This window comes from Solea solea, chromosome 21 (assembly GCF_958295425.1).
Source record: "Solea solea chromosome 21, fSolSol10.1, whole genome shotgun sequence".
NCBI classification, from domain to species: domain Eukaryota; kingdom Metazoa; phylum Chordata; class Actinopteri; order Pleuronectiformes; family Soleidae; genus Solea; species Solea solea.
In genome coordinates this window covers 8,123,652-8,144,807 of record NC_081154.1, presented here as the reverse complement: position 1 = coordinate 8,144,807, position 21,156 = coordinate 8,123,652, and the positions used below count along the sequence as shown (strand labels likewise).

General features: G+C 39.8%; 2 protein-coding genes across 2 annotated transcripts; both read right to left on the bottom strand.

The window, feature by feature from the left end:
* Nucleotides 1-70: 70 nt before the first annotated feature.
* Nucleotides 71-8,121, bottom strand: tap2t (transporter associated with antigen processing, subunit type t, teleost specific). The gene is made up of 12 exons (XM_058620501.1): nucleotides 7,846-8,121; nucleotides 6,464-7,009; nucleotides 5,936-6,050; nucleotides 5,651-5,781; nucleotides 4,861-5,066; nucleotides 4,275-4,472; nucleotides 3,534-3,662; nucleotides 3,233-3,421; nucleotides 2,975-3,148; nucleotides 2,588-2,747; nucleotides 1,639-1,775; nucleotides 71-1,322 (listed from the first exon to the last, which is right to left on the bottom strand). Exons 2-12 carry the CDS (start codon nucleotides 6,963-6,965, stop codon nucleotides 1,128-1,130), a joined length of 2,136 nt encoding a protein of 711 aa, XP_058476484.1. The 5' UTR covers nucleotides 6,966-7,009; nucleotides 7,846-8,121; the 3' UTR covers nucleotides 71-1,127.
* Nucleotides 8,122-8,517: 396 nt separating this feature from the next.
* On the bottom strand, nucleotides 8,518-20,941 carry slc16a5a (solute carrier family 16 member 5a). Its single transcript, XM_058621615.1, has 5 exons — nucleotides 20,791-20,941; nucleotides 16,817-17,290; nucleotides 14,216-14,359; nucleotides 12,903-13,742; nucleotides 8,518-11,387 (listed from the first exon to the last, which is right to left on the bottom strand). The coding sequence occupies exons 2-5, from the start codon at nucleotides 17,184-17,186 to the stop codon at nucleotides 11,113-11,115; spliced, it is 1,629 nt and encodes a 542-aa protein (XP_058477598.1). The 5' UTR covers nucleotides 17,187-17,290; nucleotides 20,791-20,941; the 3' UTR covers nucleotides 8,518-11,112.
* Nucleotides 20,942-21,156: the final 215 nt, after the last annotated feature.

Sequence of the window (21,156 nt, the reverse complement as noted above, 5' to 3'; positions counted from 1 at the left end):
AAATGAAAACAAAATTTTAACTGTAGAAAGAACTTTAAAAGAAGCACTTTAAAAAAAAACTACAAACATCTTTTGTGTCTTTACATATGGAAACCATCAGTTTTTAATGAACGTGAGGATTTGCACCTCCACTGACCAAAGTCACACTTATCAAAGTCAGCTGTGGAACAAGTGTTGTGTATTGTATTATGGTAATTGTAATGGGAAAATTGCAGTATAAATTGATGCATTAGTTAATTTATTCACATAGCCTTTTAATATGCATTGACTTTACCTCTCAAGGTTCTATTGTCTGTCTGTGTGCCTGGTATCCCTAGATTCCCAGACTCTGTCTGACCGACTGCAGTGTTTGTGCTGTGCTGTCTGTTCCTCTTACAAGATGAATAAAGACAGTCAAATACAAGCGTAAAACAAGAGTGTTAAAATACAATGATGAAAGAAAAAGTGCTGCACACATGTGTTCATAGACAAAAACAACAACCCATTAGAATTACACTTACCAGTTTATACATTTTAAACATCATGATTAGATATTTGTCTGATAATGTGAAAAAATAAAACCCTAATGAATAAACACATAAACAATAATGAACAAACAAAATGTTCCCCTTTCTTTTTCCCGTTGAGGTCCCATTATGCTGGCTATGCAAATGCACATCTGAGCGCCGTTGGCACTTTGCTGCTGTTACACATGCGTTAAATCATGGATTTAGGTCCTAATTTTTGCCATATTATCTAAAACATTTCAGACAAAATGTAGAATAATCTACATTCAACTCACAGGAATTCGTGTAAAAACATCCAAATATCATTGACGTCACTTTCTCTGTCATCATACTCTTGTGCACAAAGAAACAAGCAGACGACGTGGTGACGGGAGCTCAGTGGTAGAGACCGTTTGTCTTCCAACTCAAAGGTAGCCGGTTCAATTCCGACTATTCTACATCAACTAAATCTAATCTGCATACTGATGTGTCCTTGGGCAAGGCACTTGACCCCATGATGCTCAAATGGGTGAATGGCAAAACTGTAGCATAAAGCACAAACACAAAAAGCACTTCATAAATACAGACCGTTTACATTTGTTCATTTGTACAAAACAGTGAAAGAACAGCACTGAATCTCTGTCAGATGTGGTCAGAGAACATCTCCTCTTTCAAACGATAGTACAATCCTCGCTTGGCCATGAGCTGCTCATCTGTTCCCTCTTCCATAATGGTTCCTTTCTCCATGAAGATGATGTGATGAGCCTTCTCCACAGTCTTCAGCTGATGAGCCACGATCAGGACTGTCCAACCACAAGACAGAATCTCCTGCAAAACCTATGACACAGACACCATCATATGTGCTGTGCTTTATCATCCATTTCCTCTAAATAAGAACAACATTTTAAAAATTCACATCATATGCCGTTGAAGAAGAAATTAAATGAGTGATTGAGACATTAACTCCTCAGGAAAAAGTTTACTGATATAAATCAAGTGGGAAATAAGCACATTTCACATCCCTTAGACATGACAGACAGTGAAACTGATCTCTACTTGCAACCAGTGGAGTTGCCCGATGGTGGCTATTCAATATATTGTTATTTCCGGATTGAATGGCGCCATTAGCATGCAATGGCCATGTTTTACTTACAGCATGCTGTGCTTCAATATCGAGTTTGCTGGTAGCTTCATCCAGTATGAGAACCTGCGGATCTCGAACCAGAGCTCTGCTAATGGCGATGCACTGTTTCAGTCCATCTGCAAGTTTGCTGCCACACTCTCCAACCTCTGTGAAGTATACCAACAGACATTAGTCGATATTCAGACAACTATTTAATAAATCAATACATGAGGTATTAACATAGTCATAGTCAGCCCCTGTGTCAGAAAAAAAGTCTACCTTTGCTTGGATCAATTATATATCTTATAAGAACTTTATCTCGCTACTAGACTACAATTTCTGACTGGAAACTCACTCTTCTGCACCAAAGTCCATAGAGAAACATCCCATCACAGAAGTTGTTGATCCACTGATGTCTCCCATCATTAACTGCAAATATGTTACCTTTTGACTTGAGTCTTTGAAATTCTTAGTTTAGATTAGCCTAAGGGACACAAACTAAATAAGGCAAGAGTAGACTAGTAGTCGCAGCTCCTGAGTCCCCGCCAGGTAAAAATGCAAATATTCTTTACAGACATTGGTGCAGGGGACTGGTTTACATGAAGTTTCTTTCTAACAGTGAGATAAAGCAGATGACGTTATTATTAAGATATTGCAGACTAAAGCTGAAGTAGATTTTAGTAGGTAAACCTTGTTGTTGTTTTCAGTGAGAGCAAGCATTCATGATTTGGGATACATGGATTTTAACCCCCGTGTTATAAATCTGCACCCATATTTAAGTTGGTCATTATTATCTTATCCCACTATCATATCCACTAACAGCTCAAGGTCACCCAAGATTTGTGCAGGAAATAGTATAATATACTAAAAGACTGATCTAAGGGTTTTACAAATTGGAATCGTATCTTTCAAATGAAGAACCATATGAATCCAGTAACTCAACATAGTGCGAGGCACACAGTCATGGACAGTTCTGTACCTGTGTCATATTCATTTTCCAGTCCAGATATGAAGTCATGTGCGTTGGCCTTCTTCGCAGCGTCTTTCACTTTCTCAATGCTACAGTCCTTCAGGCCGTAGTCAATGTTGTACCTCACCGAACCAGAAAACAGCAAAGGAGACTGAGATACCACGGCGACCTGACAAGTTGAAACACATGCTAGTATTTGTGACTCACTGGTTGATGATGGAATTTACGAGGTGGAAATGGTGCTACAGTATTTCATGTATGACAATCTCATACAGAAACAACAGATAATTGCACTAGTGTATGGTGCAGAATCGTGCATGTTGTCTGTCTCTGCTTTTGATACATTTGTTTTTAGGAATTAGTATTAGAATCTACATCATACTGAGCTGTCTCTACCTTATTATGGAAGTAATGGTGTTGATAACGGTGCAGCGGTTCTCCATCCAGCAGGATTTGTCCCTCCTCAGATTCATACAATCTCTTCAGGAGGTGGATACAGGTAGTCTTTCCACTGCCGCTGGGACCGACCAAAGCTGTTATCTTTCCTGGCTGCAGCTCCATTGAAACTGACTGGACAGAACAGTTTATGATGTCATGAGGAAATTGCAGCCCATTAAACAATGAGGTGTTGAGAGTAGAGTAACAAACTGTCACCTTCAGAACTACTGTATCTTGAGCTGAGGGATAGGAGAAGGTGACATTTTGGAAAACAACTCTTCCTTGCAGCTTCTCAGGAGCCAACTCCCCCGCCTTCTTACACTTTGGTGTTCTGTCAAGATAGCTGAACACTTTGGAAATGACTCCAACTGTGGACAATGTTTCTCCGCAGGCATACAAAATCTCCTGTGAGAACAAGAAATGATCAGTGGTGAGAGGAACGCTGTACAGTATGTTATGACTAAAACACATAAAGAACAACAGGATTTGCACGGTGAATATCTGTAACTTGGGTCACCCTCAAATTGGTTGACATCGGTTTCTGGTATAAGAAAAAAGACACCAGATTTCCAATGCTGAGTCGGCCTGAGGAAATGAGATTGCGGGCTTGTATCAGCATCAGTATCATTATCACCAGACTCACCATCTAAATGGACACAGAAAGAGAAATTAATGATATTGCGGTTATAAACATTCGCAAATAAATAATAAACTCCTAAATGAAATGGTGCTTTAATGTTACTGGAGCAGCACATACAGTATGTATGTGGGCTCATTCCAAAAATAAATAGGTTCCTGGTTGCAGGTGACTTGGCATAACCCACACTGCAAATCTCAAGGTTTCAGACATAGGGACCGGTCTGAACATTTGATAATATAAAGTTTATCAATTACTGTGACTATTTATTTATACTATTTAATTATATTAAAAAGAAATGACTGCATGCATCAACATTAATCACATTGGTATCAAGCAGCTTCAGCAAATATTTAGTTAATGGAATGCATGTGTTTGCAGAAGGGATGAAATTGAAGATGTGTCTTGAATGCATCTTGAAGCTGCTCCTCTTATCTCAACACGCTGTGAACCCTGAATTACTTTAACAAGCTCTCATGCACAGGGGGTTTCAAAAAGTTATGGATTTACTAACTCAATTTTGAAACAGCATTTTTGATAATAATCCTGGGTGACGTCACTAACAGTTGCAGCTTGGTCCTACATGGTTCATCCACTGATGGTCATTACTGTCGTCCTTACCCTCCGTATAATGAGAAAGATTACACTATAGATCCGTGAACGTGTCTTGACAGCACGCATCTTGCCGAGAGCCTTGTTATAGCTCTTCATTTCATCTTTTTCTGCGTTAAAGCTGCGGACTGTACGAATCCCGCTGATCGTCTGGAAAACCAGGTCCTTGTTCTGAGCTTGACATTCCTGCATCTGGTCCTTCAGCTCCTGTTTTGACAACCAATAACAGGCCAGTTCAGTAAAAAGTAACTGCATTCATCGGATCAGACTAAGACTTAACAGGTTATAATAGTCTCTTTGTGATATTAGTCAATATAGTAGTGTTTTCTATTTGTTTTGTTTGTCTGTGGTGACATCACCACACTGCACACAGTAACCCCATCAAAAACATGTATGAAGTCAGGTTGGTCCTTGTGGCAGCGTCCTCGGTCGCAGTGGCTCCGATCAACCCTTGGTCATTTCCTTGTGCAATTTCGGTTGTATGATGACAATAAAGAGGCTTTCCTTTCCTTAAATCACAACAAAGGAGGCAAGGCGAAAAAGCACACAGCCTCCAACTGCTGGACTATGACTGATAAACACTAAGAACACCTACCTTGGACAAGGTAATGTATTTGTTCTGTAGAACGGCCAAGAGTGGCATCTCTATGCAGGTGAACACGGTGAGCTCCCAGGACAGGTCTAACATCAATATGAGCATGAGGCAAGTCTTAAATGTGCTGCGAACCAGCACGTTGGCGTTTAGTGCCACTGTGCGGCCCATCCGGTCCACATCAGAATGCAGGCGCGAGGAAAGATGTCCTGGATTTAAGAAAGACCTTGATCATTCAAGTTTCAGTATATGTATAAAAAAGAGCTAATCAAATTGGTCCTGTTCTTTCTATAGGGTTTTATATGTAAAGATGTAGCTAATGGACAAAAATAGTGCATTCACACTTGTAGATTAACTAAACCTTTTGAATTACTTTTTTTGGGGTGTATCCCCGGAGTGTATAGCCTTGTGTAGGTGGAAATCGTTCCAAAATGAGCGGTGTATAGGATTAAGTGGTATCTCACATTTCTCATTTACAGAATACCATTCACATTTACCATTTCCTCCAAGCTTGTAAGAAAAACTTGTTTAAGTCCATCTTTTGGTGGGGTTTTTTCGGGCTGCTAAAGTAAAAAGGTTCTACACATTGGGCTCAATCTATGGTAATGAAAACACAATTCTTAGATGAGTAAAATAATTAAATCATAAAGATTTAATTCTAGTTTTACAACTACATATGCTAAAACCAGTAGACCTTATAAGGTTTCCACATACACTGAATGATGTTTATGTGGGGCTAAAATGTTAACCTGGTAAATCACAGCGTTCACATTATATTGTATGTGCTTCTCACCAGATTTGTTCTCATCAAAGAAGGGCACCTCCTGCTGCAGGATGGTGCCAAACAGCAGATGCTTCAGTCTCTTGTTCAGTCTGGCCAGGCTGAACATAAATATCCCTCCTCTCATGCCAGAAAACAAAGCACTGTCAAGATGGAGAAATATCAAAAGTTTGGCATATTTGTTCATTGATTGTTTTTTTTTGTTTTTTTTTACAAATCATGAAAACAAATTGCACTACAGTGATTATGTTGGTTTGAATGTTGCATGAAAATACAGTAAGAATTTTGTTAAATTACCTTCCAAGACAGAGAAGTGCCAGCTGCCCAATGGTATAATAGAAGCTAGAGTGAAGCTCTTGACCCCGAAGCATATCAATTACCTTTCCTTGATAAAATGGGATAAATGTTTCACCTGTTAGGAAAGATAAATATCACAGATGGCATAAACAGGGATCAAATACTGCATATTAAGTTTCTGTGGTGTGATCACATTGAGGTTCTTAAAATGTCATCCTGTAAATAGCAACTGTAGCATCTTAGAGGATTTTATGCAGCTGTACTACGGCAACTAGACTTGCTCGGGTTCCATGATGATGTTTCACTTCTCATCTGAGAGCCAGCCGGAGCTCACAATCGCTGGTGCTTTCTAAAAACCTTCTGTGGTGACCAATTACTGTTGGTGCACATGTTGCACAACAATTATGGTTGTTTTTAGGTTTGTTTTTAAGTTACACATCAGCAAAAATATAGAAAACAAAAGTAGTAGAGTCATATACAGGTGATTCACTATTTGAAATAGTAATAAAGTTATTATTTCACACTTACAGATAACTCCAAAGATGAGGAACACAAATGCTAGAATCAGATAAAAGGTGTCCGGTCTGAAGTATTGCAGCACTCTCATCAGCAGCTCTCTGGCGTTAACTTTGTTGACACCTTTTCTCTTCCCATCAGCACAGAGACCCTTTTCCCAAATTACACAGGCCAGTGACGAGCACATCGGGCCCAAGAGCAGCATGCTGAGGTCAGGAGATGGTCCCATATAAGCCTCTGCAGGACCTGCCAGAAAGATCCGTCCACTCTCAAGAACAGGAGAAAGGAGGCAGAGGAGTGCGACAAACCTGCAGAGCACAGGCTGGGGCTTTCCATCAGCCAGCATGGAGGTGAAGACATGGAGAGTAGCCCACTTTAGCACACCAAAAGCCCAAAATAGTGCCAGCTGATCACAAATGGACCACTGCAGCGCCACCAGTCCGGCCCATAGTGCCAAAGTCAGCATTGCATCAAAAAGAATAATGAAAAATCCACTTGCTGCCACTTCTCTCATTTTACTTTGGTGGATGGTCAACCTGCTGGGGGCTGAATCTGATCCTAGAACAAAAATTAAAATATTGTTTTTGTTATAACACACGCAGTTGAATACTTTGTTTGACTTCATAAAAAATTGTAAAAGTGCTTAAGATGATCCCTAAAGTAGACCATCCATAGATATTCAAGACAATGGAAAGCATGAATTCCTGAATAAATACTCAAAAAGTTGGCAACTAACTCTCTATAAGTGGAATGCTTTTTGCAGATCTAAATCTTACAAGTTTTAACATTAGTATAGAGGTGGTGGTACAGGGCTTTTGTAACAGGTGAGTGTAGGAAAAGCAAATGTGTAATAAATATTCAAATGAACGAATGATGGTGGGCAGTGTAACATTTAGCTTATAAAAGACCGTTTTTCATTACTTTTATCACAGTATCTGCACATTTTCTTTACATAAGTGATTACTTACTTATTCACATTGTACCAATTCCTGTTTTAATATGGGCTCAGTGCTGCATGTGCTCTTATGTTCATAATGTTGGTTTTCCATGCTTAGATCTATTGTAAAGCAGCAGTAGATGTAGTTAGGTAAAATACTAAAACTGCAGTAAAACAGAAATACTCTTGTAAATGAGAAACTCATAGAATGTTTACTTTTTAAGCAGACCATGGGTAAATAAAATTACCAAGTATCGACATTCTATTTTCCCCCTGCAGTATTAGTGTTAGCGAAACAGCTTCCCCTTCACACAGAACAGATGCAAAACGCCACACAACAGTACGACATTACGTCCGTTTTTAGAGGCCCTGTTGAATTCATAACGTTGCATTAACCAAAAAGCCAACATTTGTGCAGCTTTTCTTCTGCACTGCCGCTATTTTTTGGACATCTTACCTGGTGTTTTCCGTCCTCGACTTAGCTACCAACTGCTCCGTCATTCACTTTCACTTTCTTTTTGACTGGGGTGGCGTATGAACGGTGATTCATGGCGGGAACAAAAGCAAAAATAACACTCGACATATCGACCACTGACCAAAGTCCAGGTTCGCTTTTTAGTTTTATATACATTTCGCAGGAAAAGTAGAGCTTTAAAGACGCAACAAACTGAATTACTGCCCGTCAGTTTACAGTGTAGCCACAAGATGGCGGTGTTGTCTTTTTTCCATGGATAACAATTTTGCCATTTTCCTCAATATTCTTCTTCTTATTATTGTTGTTGTTGTTTAATAGCGAATTGCACACATTCGGGGCATTATCGCCACCTGCTGTTGATTTTGTATAGCTCTTAAATCATTGTTTTTAAGACAGAAGATTGAATTAAGTGAAGATGTGTTTTTAAATACTTTTCAAAATCGTTTGTAAAAGTATAAATCTCAGTGCTAGTTCATTCTTCAACTACTGTCCTTTTCTTCTCATTTTATGAGGTTTCTCAAGTAATGGCACAGTTTACTTTGTTTAAAAAAATGTTTTGAAATGTAATTTGACACTGCCTCAGAATTATGTCTGTACCCAAAGCTATGTATGCACAAAACTGGCTTCATCCGATACACACGATAAAGCACAAAATAACAATAAAGAAATGACTGATAATCAAACATTTATTTTCCTTATAATCATTATGTTTTGCATAAATAAAGAATTTATAATAAAAGGTATAATTTGGCCCAAAGCAAGACGAGCTCTAAAAAACAACTCATATATTCTATCATTGTAGAGGAGCATCTGGTTACATTTTTTTTTTTTTTTTTACTTATACCTGAAATGTACAGTATAATCATTGTCAGTCACATCTGGAATAAAATAGCTTTGTTCAAATGTCTTCTGTTGCTGTGATAGTCCAAGTGTTCACTCTTTGAAGGACAAGTCTGTCACATAAACTCTGAATGGACCTGCAGGTAAACTCACTTACAGCGTCAATAAATGTGTAAGTTTCCTCAGAGCGCTCTTGTGATGAAATGTGTGTTCCTGAAAGGGTCTGATATTACCCTGTGGATGTTAATGATCTTTGAGAATTTGTACATATATATATATACATATACATATATATATGTATATATATATATATATATATATATATATATACATATATAAAAAAGGCACTGTTCCGTAAAGGAATAAAGAGCACATGGAAGCAGAAACATAATTAATATGCTGACTATTACAGTAGATAAGATATGTTCTACATGCAACAGTGAACAACCTTGTTTTTCAATGCAACCTCAAAGTTTTAAACTCAACATCGACGCCTTCACTTCAGTGAGGCACATCGGAAATCGACACCTTCGAAATATAAAGACATGTAATTAAATCAGTAGCAACTGGATGACATTTAGAGAATGAAAGAAAATTAAAATAAACAAACAACAATATCCTCTTCTAAAGTACATCCTTCTATTGTGTATAATACGACTCCTCATACACCAGGATATTTCAGAGAGAAACAACTCAGAGCATCATGAGCATCATGGTCTACGACGTGTATTTTTCCCAGTACAGTAATATTCCTGCGGCCTGATGATGATGCAGGATTACTTTTTGACAATAAGAAAAATATAACAAATAACAACTATTTCCTTGATAATTACTTTGTATTCTACCACCTTGATGTCGCCCATTTACAGCTAAGTTGTTATTTGATCACGACCAGCGCTTGAAGTGGGCCAGTACTGTCCAGTATGCAGTCATTTTACTATTTCAAATACATTTTATTTACTTTATCTTACTTTATCTGTTCAATTCATAATTCATTAAGTGCTTCATGGGTCTGCTCCAACCTACTTAAATGCTTATGTTACTACTCGACTACTCTGTTCATCAAAGGATTGTCATCTGCGGTCTGCTGACCTCAGTCTCCTCTCCGCTTTGGCAACAGGGCTTTCAGTGTCGCTGCTCCAACCCTCTGGAACTCACTCCCTCTGACTATTCCCCAGGCACCAACTCTGGAGTCATGTATATCACTGTTAAAGCAACACATGATTGCCACATGATTGTTTGTTTGTTAGTGTTTTGGATCTGTCTTCTGTTTTCAACTGTACAGCGGCCTTGGGTTTCGCGAAAGGCGCTTTATAAATCAAAGTTATTATTATTATTATTTCATGTGTTGTTCCATGCTGGTGGAATGACCTACCGAGCACTACCTGAACAGGGGTGTCCCTGTCTATCTTCAAGAAGGTCTTGAAAACCCAGCTCTTCCAAGAGCATCTTCTGTCCTAGCCCCTCCCCTATCTCCTTCTGCACTTGGATCCACCTCGGCACTCTCACCCTCTATCAGTCTACTGTTCCTATCTTGTGGAGTTCTTTCCAAGCGTGAAAGTGTCTGCTAAATGCTTAAATGTAAATGTACCCTTTCTCGCATGAGTCTAGTGTCTTGAGTTTTTATTTTTTATATGTATGAGGCAGATTATCTGCTGTGTGCGACCCCTAAAGGCAGAAGAAGAACAATATCTATTAAAAGCGTTTAAAAGATTTTCATTAATGCTTAGTTTTATTCACCGACTATAAAGTTTAAAGGATAATCTTAACGAGCTGGCAAAAATGTGAAACATGCAGTAAGTTATTTATTTTAATAAAGACTGAATATTTAAATAAATAGATGTTGTGAACATTACTTACATCTTACGGTGTCTTTTATTTACTGAAGATTTTCCTCATTTATTGTTAAATGACGAAGTAATACTTACAGACATGTATCTGGATAAGCGGAGTACCAGCACTTGTTTTTTTTACCACTTCAAGCACTGATGGTAATTAAGTGATTAAAACACTGATGGTTAAGCTGACTATACCAGTGTTCAACAGTACACATCTGAAATGCTTTTTTTTGGTAAGATTTCCCCTAGGATCGCATAAAATGAGATATCTCATATGACGTATGAAGGCGTGATCCTATGGATACGATCAGCAGCATTTTTACAATTAACAGTATAATCACTTTGTGGTTGCAAGTGCACATCTGCTGATTCTGAGAGATCATATTGTGTTAATTATTCATAGAACTATATATATTTTTTCCCCCCTAACTTTTATGGCAGACCAGATGGCAGATGTTTATCTCACAGGGAAAAATTGAGACCAGGTCTGGTGTGCAAAGCCTTTCAACCACTGAAATGTAAACTTTGCACCATCTGGTGCACCAGGCAAGATTACACTGTGTGAGCAGCTTCAGACACTGGTGTTGTTTTCTGCCCCCTTGGTCGACACCTTGTCTTTGTCTCCCTCTGTGGGCACACTGCTGTACTGGCAGCCCGGAGCTATGTCGACAGCAGGTGGGGCCGGGTTAGGCAGAGGGGACGACTGACTCTGCTGAGGCACGTTTCTCCTCTCCTGCTTGTCCAGCCAGTAAAATGACACCATGAGGAACACGGCGGCTGAGGCCACAACAACACTGCAGACAAAGAATACGTGGTAGTACTGGCCAGTGTAGTCAATCAGGATCCCTGTCAGGAAAAAAAAAAAGATGGTGTCAGCATTTCCTGACACCGCCAATGTCAAGACCTCAACAAGAAGTTGTGTGACATTTATGCGGCGTCAGCAGACTAGATAGACAGACAAGACAGAAAAGCAGAAACTAAATACACTCAGCCACAACTTGTTTTGTGAGAACCAGGTCATTTTAAAGTGAAAATGATTCAAATAAACCGAAATGTTTATTTCTCTTCTGTGACAATTTCACATGAGTATAAGTTAAAGGGTGGTTTCACCCATTTTTTCCCACTTGATGAAATGAAGAATTAACTTTGAATCACTATGATGCTGCTGTTTGTTTAATTCATTGCGTAATTTGATTTTTTTCCCAGATCTTTTACTCTTAAAAGTTGACAGAAACACAGTAAAGAGCAGTGTAGGGCTTTTATTTTCTTAGCAGGAAGTGACTTTGACATCAACTTTTGTCAATTTGTCAATGACAAAGATGATGACCACTTAAATAATTAAATAAATAAATAAGTAGTGCTAGATTGTATGAGCAGTCTAATAAAACAGGGGGTCCTGTCATGTGAGGTGGAGGCAGCTTTTTGTCATCTCTGTACCAGCCAAAACTGAATGTTATTAACAGCAGCAGCCTTGAGCGGGGAGGAGGCACAGCTTCTATTCCTGTATTTCTCCTGCTCAAATGACACACGGGAAGAAATGTGTACGCTCGAAACAAGTGACAACTCACCCGCAGGACACGGGTCTATCCCATTACACACACGCACTGGTGCTTTCTAGTTAACGGTGCACTCGAATCAACTTCAGTGTGTTGGGCATTTCTGATTCGTGTTCTGTGTTAGTAGTCGTGTAGCTGTTCCTGATTGTCCAGTACTGACACGTACAGTTTGACTTTACACATTTATATTTATCAGAGGTAGAAGAACAACATTTTTTACTGCTGGACTTGCAGCCAACGTCCTTTCAGCAAAAATGAAACCGAAACATCTTGAACTTTTTAGGTAAAAAGTCATGACATAAACTCTGCCCTTCACAACAGCAGATGGGGCATGTGCACAAAAAAACACATCAAACTAATTTCCTAAAGATGTTTTTTTTGTTTTTCTTCAAGTTGTTTGGAATGTTTTGATGTGATAAACATGGAGTGACCGACTGATGGATGTAGATTAGTGCCTACATCCATTTATTTTGGCTTTATTTTTGTACAATGTTTCCCAAACCTGTAAATGATGATGTTCTCAAATGTCTTTTAATAATTTCTTTGTTATAGGGAGCAAAAACCCCCAAAACAAAAATATTTTAGAGGCTGAAACACCAGAAAACTAGTAATCCATTAATTGACTATTTGCAGTAGCTCTCAGATTCACTTTCTCTATTTTAACAGGGCCTCAGACTCCTCCAGGAAGAGCACGTCTATTTTTGGAGTTCCTGAATACTTTAAACTGCCTGCAGCCTACAAAATCACACTGGTGCACCTTGTCTTTCCTTTTGATCTGTTACTCTCTGTGCTTGCTTTACATTACCTGCCAGAGGAGGCCCAATGAGCAGCGTGACGCTCTCCATGACAGCAAGTAGGCCGAGGGATGAGGGGAAGCGGCTCATGTCCACTACATCCATGAGGACGGTAAACATCAGGGAGCCCACCAAGCTCATGGACAGGCCGTAGGTTATCACATAAGCCAACAGCACTGGGAAACTTGGCCCAATGCAGCAGATACCGTTGCTGAGCCCGTTGACCAGCAAAGCTGAGGCAAATATGTAAATGTGTCGCCCCTTGAACCAGGGCATGTTGAAAATGACCCCAACTGGAGGTCGAACCACAATATTGACGATTCCCAGGATGGAAAGCAGCAGTGCGGCCCGGTCCTGCTCCATGTCGTTTGCGGTGGCGTAGGGAACCAGATAAATCAACGGCACCACAAACCCAAGCATCATCCAGGTGATGCCTATGGAATACATACAGTAACGTCGGTTGTTGCACAACTGGTCAAAGGCCATGTGTTTGCTCAGGGAGGCTCGCAGGTAGTTAAATACTATCCTCATACAGCCTTTTTCCTTGCTGGCTTTTTCCTTCTCTGATGGATGGGGATCATGGTTCATCAGGGGCTTGCCTCTGTGCTTGCGGGGCTGGAGCGGCCTCATGACTGCGCCGAAAACACAACAGTTGAGCAGCACGGCCCCCAGAACAAGGAAGCTTCCTCTCCAGCCCAGTTCTGTGTGGAGGTAGTTACCAAGGATAGGCAGAGTGCACAGTCCCAGGGCTGTGCCCGTGGAGGACATGGCATTAGCAAATGTGCGACGGCGTACAAAGTAGTGTCCAAGGATTGTCACAGCTGGCTGGAAGCTGAAGCAGAAACCGAGTCCTGTGGAAGATACAAGAAGATGTAGGGAGTATGAGTGGGTACCAAACATCTTCTGTGTCACTCAAAATCAGCTTGTGTTACTTGGACTGTTGGATTTTATATTGTGATAACGTCACATTACAATTCCCAAATTTCAGACCATCCTCTAGAAAGTGAATGTGACTTCATCATAGATAACCTTTCAAACTGGAATAATTTAAGCATTTTAATAAAGTTGCATTAGAAGTTTTTGGCCACTTGGGGCAGGAAATGACACATCAATTGAACTTTTTTATCATTATTTTAATCATTTATGTCAAACAATATTTCTATTGTTTTTACAATAGAACCTGAGGTAAATATCTGACTCTTTAGTTGCTCGATGTTTGGAGATGTTGGCCAGCTGCTCTCTAAGTGCATCGGCTGTTTACTGCAGTGTGTTAACATAGTCAGCTGTTGTCAGGTATAATCATGTGTTTGACGTGTTTGCTGACCTGTAATAACCCCAGCTGTGATGTATAGCTGGGTGATGGACTGGGTAAATGAGCTGGCAGCCATTCCAAGCCCACTCAGGACTCCGCCCAACATGACCGTGCCTCGGCAGCCAATTTTCTCCACCAACACGCTACAAAAGGGACCTGTGGATAAGACATAATTCTCTTAGTTTCGTGCAGACAGGGTAAAAAAAAAGAAAAAAAAAGAAAAAAAGAGAGACTGGGTTCTTTTTCTAATCCTACAGCATACAGTTTCACATTACTTGTGCTTAGCCATAATCCGTACTGGTTGAATGAGCCTACTGAAAGCATGACTGGTTCTCTCACGATGACAGATCCACGAGTGCACAGGATATACATGTTAAGCATAGTGCTGTAGTGGTGGCAATAGTGCATGTTGGTTAAAGGTTACTACAGGAGAGTCGTCAGGTCAGAACAATCTGGTGCCTTTGTTGTCATGCAACAAGGCCGCAAGGTAGTGAGTGGCGTGGTTAATAAATATACTTAATGAGTCAGAGGCAAAGACACAGATGTCAGAGTGCTCTAAGATCTAAAGCCTCTTTTTTTAAAATGCAGCTTAGGCTGAAAGCAGTGAGACACATTTGACCCATATTTGAGCAAACAGCTCAGTCACTTTTATGTAACAGACATGAGAGAAACTCTGTATCAATGAATAAATGCAAGTCACCGTTTATTCACCACAATCTTGATCTTATACACACAAAGATAAGGAGGTTCCTGTCTATCAATCTATAAAAACTATGTTTTATGGTTGAGGTGCAGGGCTACAGCAAAAACACGAGTATAAATATGGAGCCTGGCCATATATAAATCTATAAAATTAAAATTGAGTCACCTGTGTGAGTCCAAATGAAAATTTGTGCTGAAGATAAAATGAAATCCCCTCCTTGCATTCCTGATAAATCAAATTCAAAATAAAAAAAAGGTAGCAGGAACCTTGACATGTCACCTATGATCACCAAAACGTAATCGGTTCATCTTCAAGTCTGCACAAATGTCTGAGCCAAATTTGAAGACAAGCCTGCTAAGCATTCCCGAGATACGAAGGTCATGACCGCGAGAGGAAGAACTCATAAACATGATGCCTCCAGGAATTCAATTAACCAGAGAGGTTAGATTTGTAGATTTGGATGGAGAGGATTTAAAGTGTGTTTTACGTGCAAAAAAACCGGGGGCACTGTTGTCACCTGAGGGCTGCAAGTGGGATGTGGTGCTAAGAGGAGGAAGGACATATGCCCTTGTATGGCGCACACTAATAATCTAGATCTCATGCAGGTTACATAATTCTCATGCTGACATCACTAACTACACTGAGCGTGCACTCATAAGGCTCCGTGACAGGACAGTAGAGAAATTTATTTTAAAAAATGTATTTATATTTTTATGGGACATTCCTAATCACTCCACAAGGTTTTGTTGTTCTATTCTCTCAACTTAACTTTCATTTATACATCATATCAGTAACTAGCGTTTAATAATCGATACAAATATTATAGGACCTTGACCTTCGGTGTTCAGTCACTCACTAAGATGCAATTAAAAAAAAGTCTACAATTGTGTTATTTCCGTGTGACAGTCACACACGGGCTGTCAGGAAACTAAACTGTGAAGATTTGCACCTGGACAAAGATACCCATATACACTGGTTTTCACCTGAAAAAAAGTGGTTAATGGGTTTAGTTACACTTTAGGAAATTGGATATTGTGGCTTTTAAAGTCTTCAGTTATATTTATTTGCCACTCTGAGGCAATGAGCAGGTCGTAGCTTTTCATGGAATAATCATTTTCAAATGAAACCAAATTCCCACTCTTAGGTTTCATATTATCCCCACGTTTCACTGTAATACAACCAATCGACAGCTCTCCAGCAGGGTACAGCAATAAAGCACATGAGTGAAACCTGAACTTCAAGGTTTTTGTTCAGTCAATAAAGACCACTAACAGGACTAGGTGCACATCAACACTACCATGGTTGCTGGTGAAAAACAGAACATTCTCTACAAGACTGAGCTTGTTCCTCACAAGACTCACTGAGTGAAAAGAAAAGGACTAAAATCATTATCAAGGACCTCATCATTCATTCTGGACACAGCTCAGTGAAGTTCCTCCCGTCAGACGTGTTTCAGATCAACCTGTACACTAGACAAACAAAACTACCCAGGAACCATGACTACCACACTTGAACTATGTTATCTCTCCTACAACCTGACGTAACCTCTCACTGAACATATATTCAGTGCTGGTGTGCAATACACTGTTTACACTTTGTGCAATAATAATCTATGATGCTGAACATGTACTATATGACGTCCTTAACTGTCATTTTGTATTTTTATGATTATTCCTTTTTATTCTTTAGTGCTTGAATCCTACTTGAAGCTCAAATACATAAACAAACATTCGGTGGATAAACTGTGATATTGATTCGACTCAGAGTAAACCTTTGCATCGCCCTCAAATAATGTGGAACCAAGTCAACCAAGCCCTGCCACATCAAATTAATTACACATGTTAATCATTAACATATCAAAGCAAACATTGCTAGAATGTGAAAAGGACAAACTAAATAAACTGCTGTACCTCCTACATGAAGCACGGATGTCATGATGGAGGGCACCCAGGAGGTTGCGCTGTTGGAGGCGTGGAAATCATTCTGCAAGTCCGTGTAAAAGATCCCCACACATGAAGGGAAGGCCAGGGTCAAAGCCAGGACCAAGGTGGTGGCAACCAGCACCACCCAGCCCCAGCCGCCATCTGGAGCTGTGACGGGCCCCCTTACAGCCTCAGAGTCTCTGGGTTCTTCTTCCCCCGGTCCCCCACTTTTGGGTTCACAGTCGCGGGCCTCATAAACGTTGTCACACTCCATACCTTTGGCCTGCTCACAACCGCTGCTGTCCTCGGAGTGGAGCCAACAATCGCTCGTCCCTTTGATTCCATTTCCCTGAGTCATTTTCTGCTTGGCACTTCAGGCAAGACTCCAGTGTTAGTTCTGCAGGGTGTGTGACTTCTGTGGCTGTCCATGTCACTGTGACTCCCACGGCCGTTTTGCGAAACCTACGATGACAGAGCGAAATACGTAAGACCGTGCAGAGCAGCAAGAGTGGTGACTCTGGAGAGCAATTGTAATATAATAAACTGTAATTGTCAGGTTAGTGGTCCAGGACTTTGATAGATGCTATAATATCACAATGAGCCTAGGGCCGGAAGATCATAAAGTCAAGAATTTACAATCAGTAAATACATGAATGCCATTCTATGGGAAACTTTTCGAGAAAAGGGAAGTGTTTGTCTGTATTCAGAGAAACGATGACCAGCATCAGACTAACAGGTGGGTGTGAGAAAACCCTTGAATGAAAAGCCCTATGTGCAAAGCTGAATTTCCCCAAAGACAGGTTTCATCATATCCAGTTGTGCCAACCACTGAGCAGAGAAACATCTACCGGGGTTCTTTTCCTGAGAAAATAACCACCGGCACAGCACTGCACACCAATGTGTGGGAATAATATTAAGCTCAACTTTGGCTCAGCATGTTTATCTGACAAAGGACTTTTCACTGCAGGGCCACAATAAATTATTTTTGTAGTGAACTGTGAACAAAAAAATCCTCTTACAATAATCTTTTAATAATATTTGAATGCAGAATTTACCTCAGCATGTCATCAGACTGTCGAGAATAATGTCAGTCATATTCAATAATTGTACCTTTCCGTATTATTAGTTATTAAGACGTAACATATTCCGTTTGGATGGAGTTAATATGCAGCTGTTAGCTCAACACAGAGAATACAGAATGTGTGTTCTAAAGGTAACCACAGCAAACAGAAGAGTAGCGCCTCTGCTCCATGGCTCGGTAATTAACATCTGCTTTACTGAAGCCAGTGATATGTGACAGTTCACTATTCTACAGGGAAGTGATGTGCCAGACTGTTTCCAGGGCGTCGACTGTAGATTACTGTTCACAGCCATTTAACGGTCCGGCAGGTACAGCACTAAAAATGTAAATTTCACAGTGGTAATATTACGGCAGGGAAAAGGACACAGTTAACCTTGTTAAGTACAGTGGTTTGTCAGAACAGTCAGGAGCCCTGTTTCTGTATTTCCAGGCAACATTTGACATAAGCCAGAGAAGGGAGTGGGGGTTCAATCATCTGATTGAATCTACTGTGATTCTGAAAATGCAAAAAACTTGCATTTCCAGTTAAACAAGATGCGTATTCCCAAGGGGTTGTCCAGAGTGCTTCTCTCTTACTTCCTCCCATCCTGTTGCTCAAACTGTGCGAGTACATTGTGGCTCAGGCCTCGGAAAAACCACAACGCAGCAGTATGAGCCAGAGAGAGGGGAGTAAGTCGCACATATGCAAGTCACATGCATTCACAAGTCTCAAGTCTTAGACTTCCAGTCTCAAGCAAGACTAAAGTCATTCTTGCAAGAATCGAGCAAGTCAAGTCAAGTCGTATGAACATAGTAGAATATGAAGATGATTTCCCACATATTCCACATTTATTAACGAAAAGACTGCTTCATGGTCCCACAAACCTGAATTGTTTATAATATAATATTATACACATATACAGTATATATACAGTATATATATATATATATATATATATATATATATATATATATATATATATATATATAATTAACATAGATAAAAATTAAATACAACTACGGGCCTAAAATGTAAAACAATACTATAAAATGTAAACAATACTGACATTAGCCCTACATTAAACCATGGAAATTAATTTCAAATGTTAGGCTAAAAAAACGGCAACCTTTTGAGCCACCAAGATGTTAACTAGCGCTAGATTAAAGTAGCAAACATAGATTAAAATGGAAGTGTCAAATGGAATTTCAGGTAGTGGTGTTGGCGTCACTCGGTTGCCAGATTTGTACGCAAGGCCGCAAAAGCAGACGCCCAATGTTTTCAGTGTTTTTTTTAAAAAAAAAATAATTAATTGTAACAGTAACTTTGAGAAAATGTAAATCTTCCATAAATTAAATCCTTTCGGGTCATTTTACTCAAGTCTGAGTCGAGTCTCAAGTCCAAGTCAAGTCGAGGCTTTTATCAAAGTTAGTCAAACAAGCTTCAAATCCTCAAATATGCGACTTAAGTCAGACTCGAGTCAAGTCCCGTAATTGCTTGCTGGGGTTGGATAGTAGAATCAACAAAACAAACAAAGTCCCTGAGAGCAGTTCTGTTTTTGAATCTGGCCTGTAACAGGAGCCTAATGCAGTAAAAATAAGCTGCACCGAGGTTAGATGCCAATCCACATGGCCACCGTTTGTATACGCAGTGTAGATCACCTTTACTCCTGAAGAACTGTGGGGATAATTATTATAAGCTACATAAACTAGAACTTGAACATAGCATAGCAGTAAATATTGACTTGAATTTATTAGGGCTGTTGGAAATAAAATATCGCAGTATTCCATGGTGTGATACCATTTCAAGTCTTAAAAGTGCTATTAAAAAAGACTATTAAAATGAAAAAAAAATCATCAGCAATAAAATTTTAGCTGAATCACGTTGTGGGCTGTTTATTTTTGCTTTATGGGAGAAGAATATTTGGTGGATTACACAGGTGGAGAATCATGTCTTTGAAATAGCTTGAGATAGGGTCGTTAACAAATTCATGGTTCGTGGTTTTGAAATGACTAAAATGACTGTATCAGACTGACAGTATTGGTCGGTATTGGACACACAACAGGTGGCATCATGTCATCCCTCACCATTAATCTGCAACTGGATTCAAGTAATGATATGATTTCAGATCAAATAGGCAATTTCAAACCGTGCAACAATAGTCACAAAGGCTGCAAATACAATTATTTCAATTTGACTGCTCTATTTCATATGTAAATGTAAAAAAAAAATAAACCTGTTTATGTTGGAAATGATTCAGATCAAATTTTTAGAACAATTAGATATTTCCCCATATTGTCCCTAAATGGCATTAATTCAAATGGTGAATGGTTCTCAGCCTTAATATTTATTTATTTATTTATTTAATTATTACTAACGTGAAAAGGGTGTGTGTGTGTGTGTGTGGACAGATTAATGAAAGTGATGCTGAGCAGCAGATGCGTCCTGTGGGACACAGCAGAGCAGACAGCCCGTCGAGGGATGAGAATAACAACACATAACAACAGAAAATACCAACTTTAGATCTTGACAGTACATTTGAATGAGTATTTTTTTAAATACACATACTCCCTTATCCCCCCCCTTTACCTATAGTAACGTCTCACACGTGGCGACTCCTCAACATTTTCGGTCTTGTTTACGTTGTGTAAAAGAAAGCTTAAGCTAACACTAAACACGGGTTTAGGGACCAGACATGTCACAAAGTAATTCCGCTAAGAGAAGATTAAAAAAACAACAAAGGAAAAACAAAAATATCTCTGGTTTCCATCAAGTCTGGTGGATGAAGAGCCTCTACATCACTGCCTCAGCGCTCATACGCACCAAAGAGGAAGCGACTTGAGTGTGTAGCCTCCTCCGTGAGCGACTGCATTTAAACGAAGAAAATAGATCAACAATCCTCACCCTTTCGTGTTTGATGGAGGTTTAATGGTCTGCAGGCGCGGTCGCGCTGGCTGCCGGAGAAGGAAGAACCTCAGGAGGGGCAGCGGGAGCAGCAGCAGCAGCAGCCGGGGTCTGTTTGTTCTGTTGACCGCAAAGTCCCAGCGTCCGCCCGATTACGGTGGGAGGAGACTGACAACATTCACCGGCCATTTTATAAGGTACACCCCGGCACCAGTAAGCCTGGCTGTGGGACTTTGATTTGATCTCCTCACCTCCCACCCGCGCCAATGTTTACTCTCAGTGGCGCACTTTAGAAAGCAGAGAGATTCAATATGGTCTATATGTCAGTGTGCTTTTAGTAACTCTTTACAACACTTTAGCCTAAAA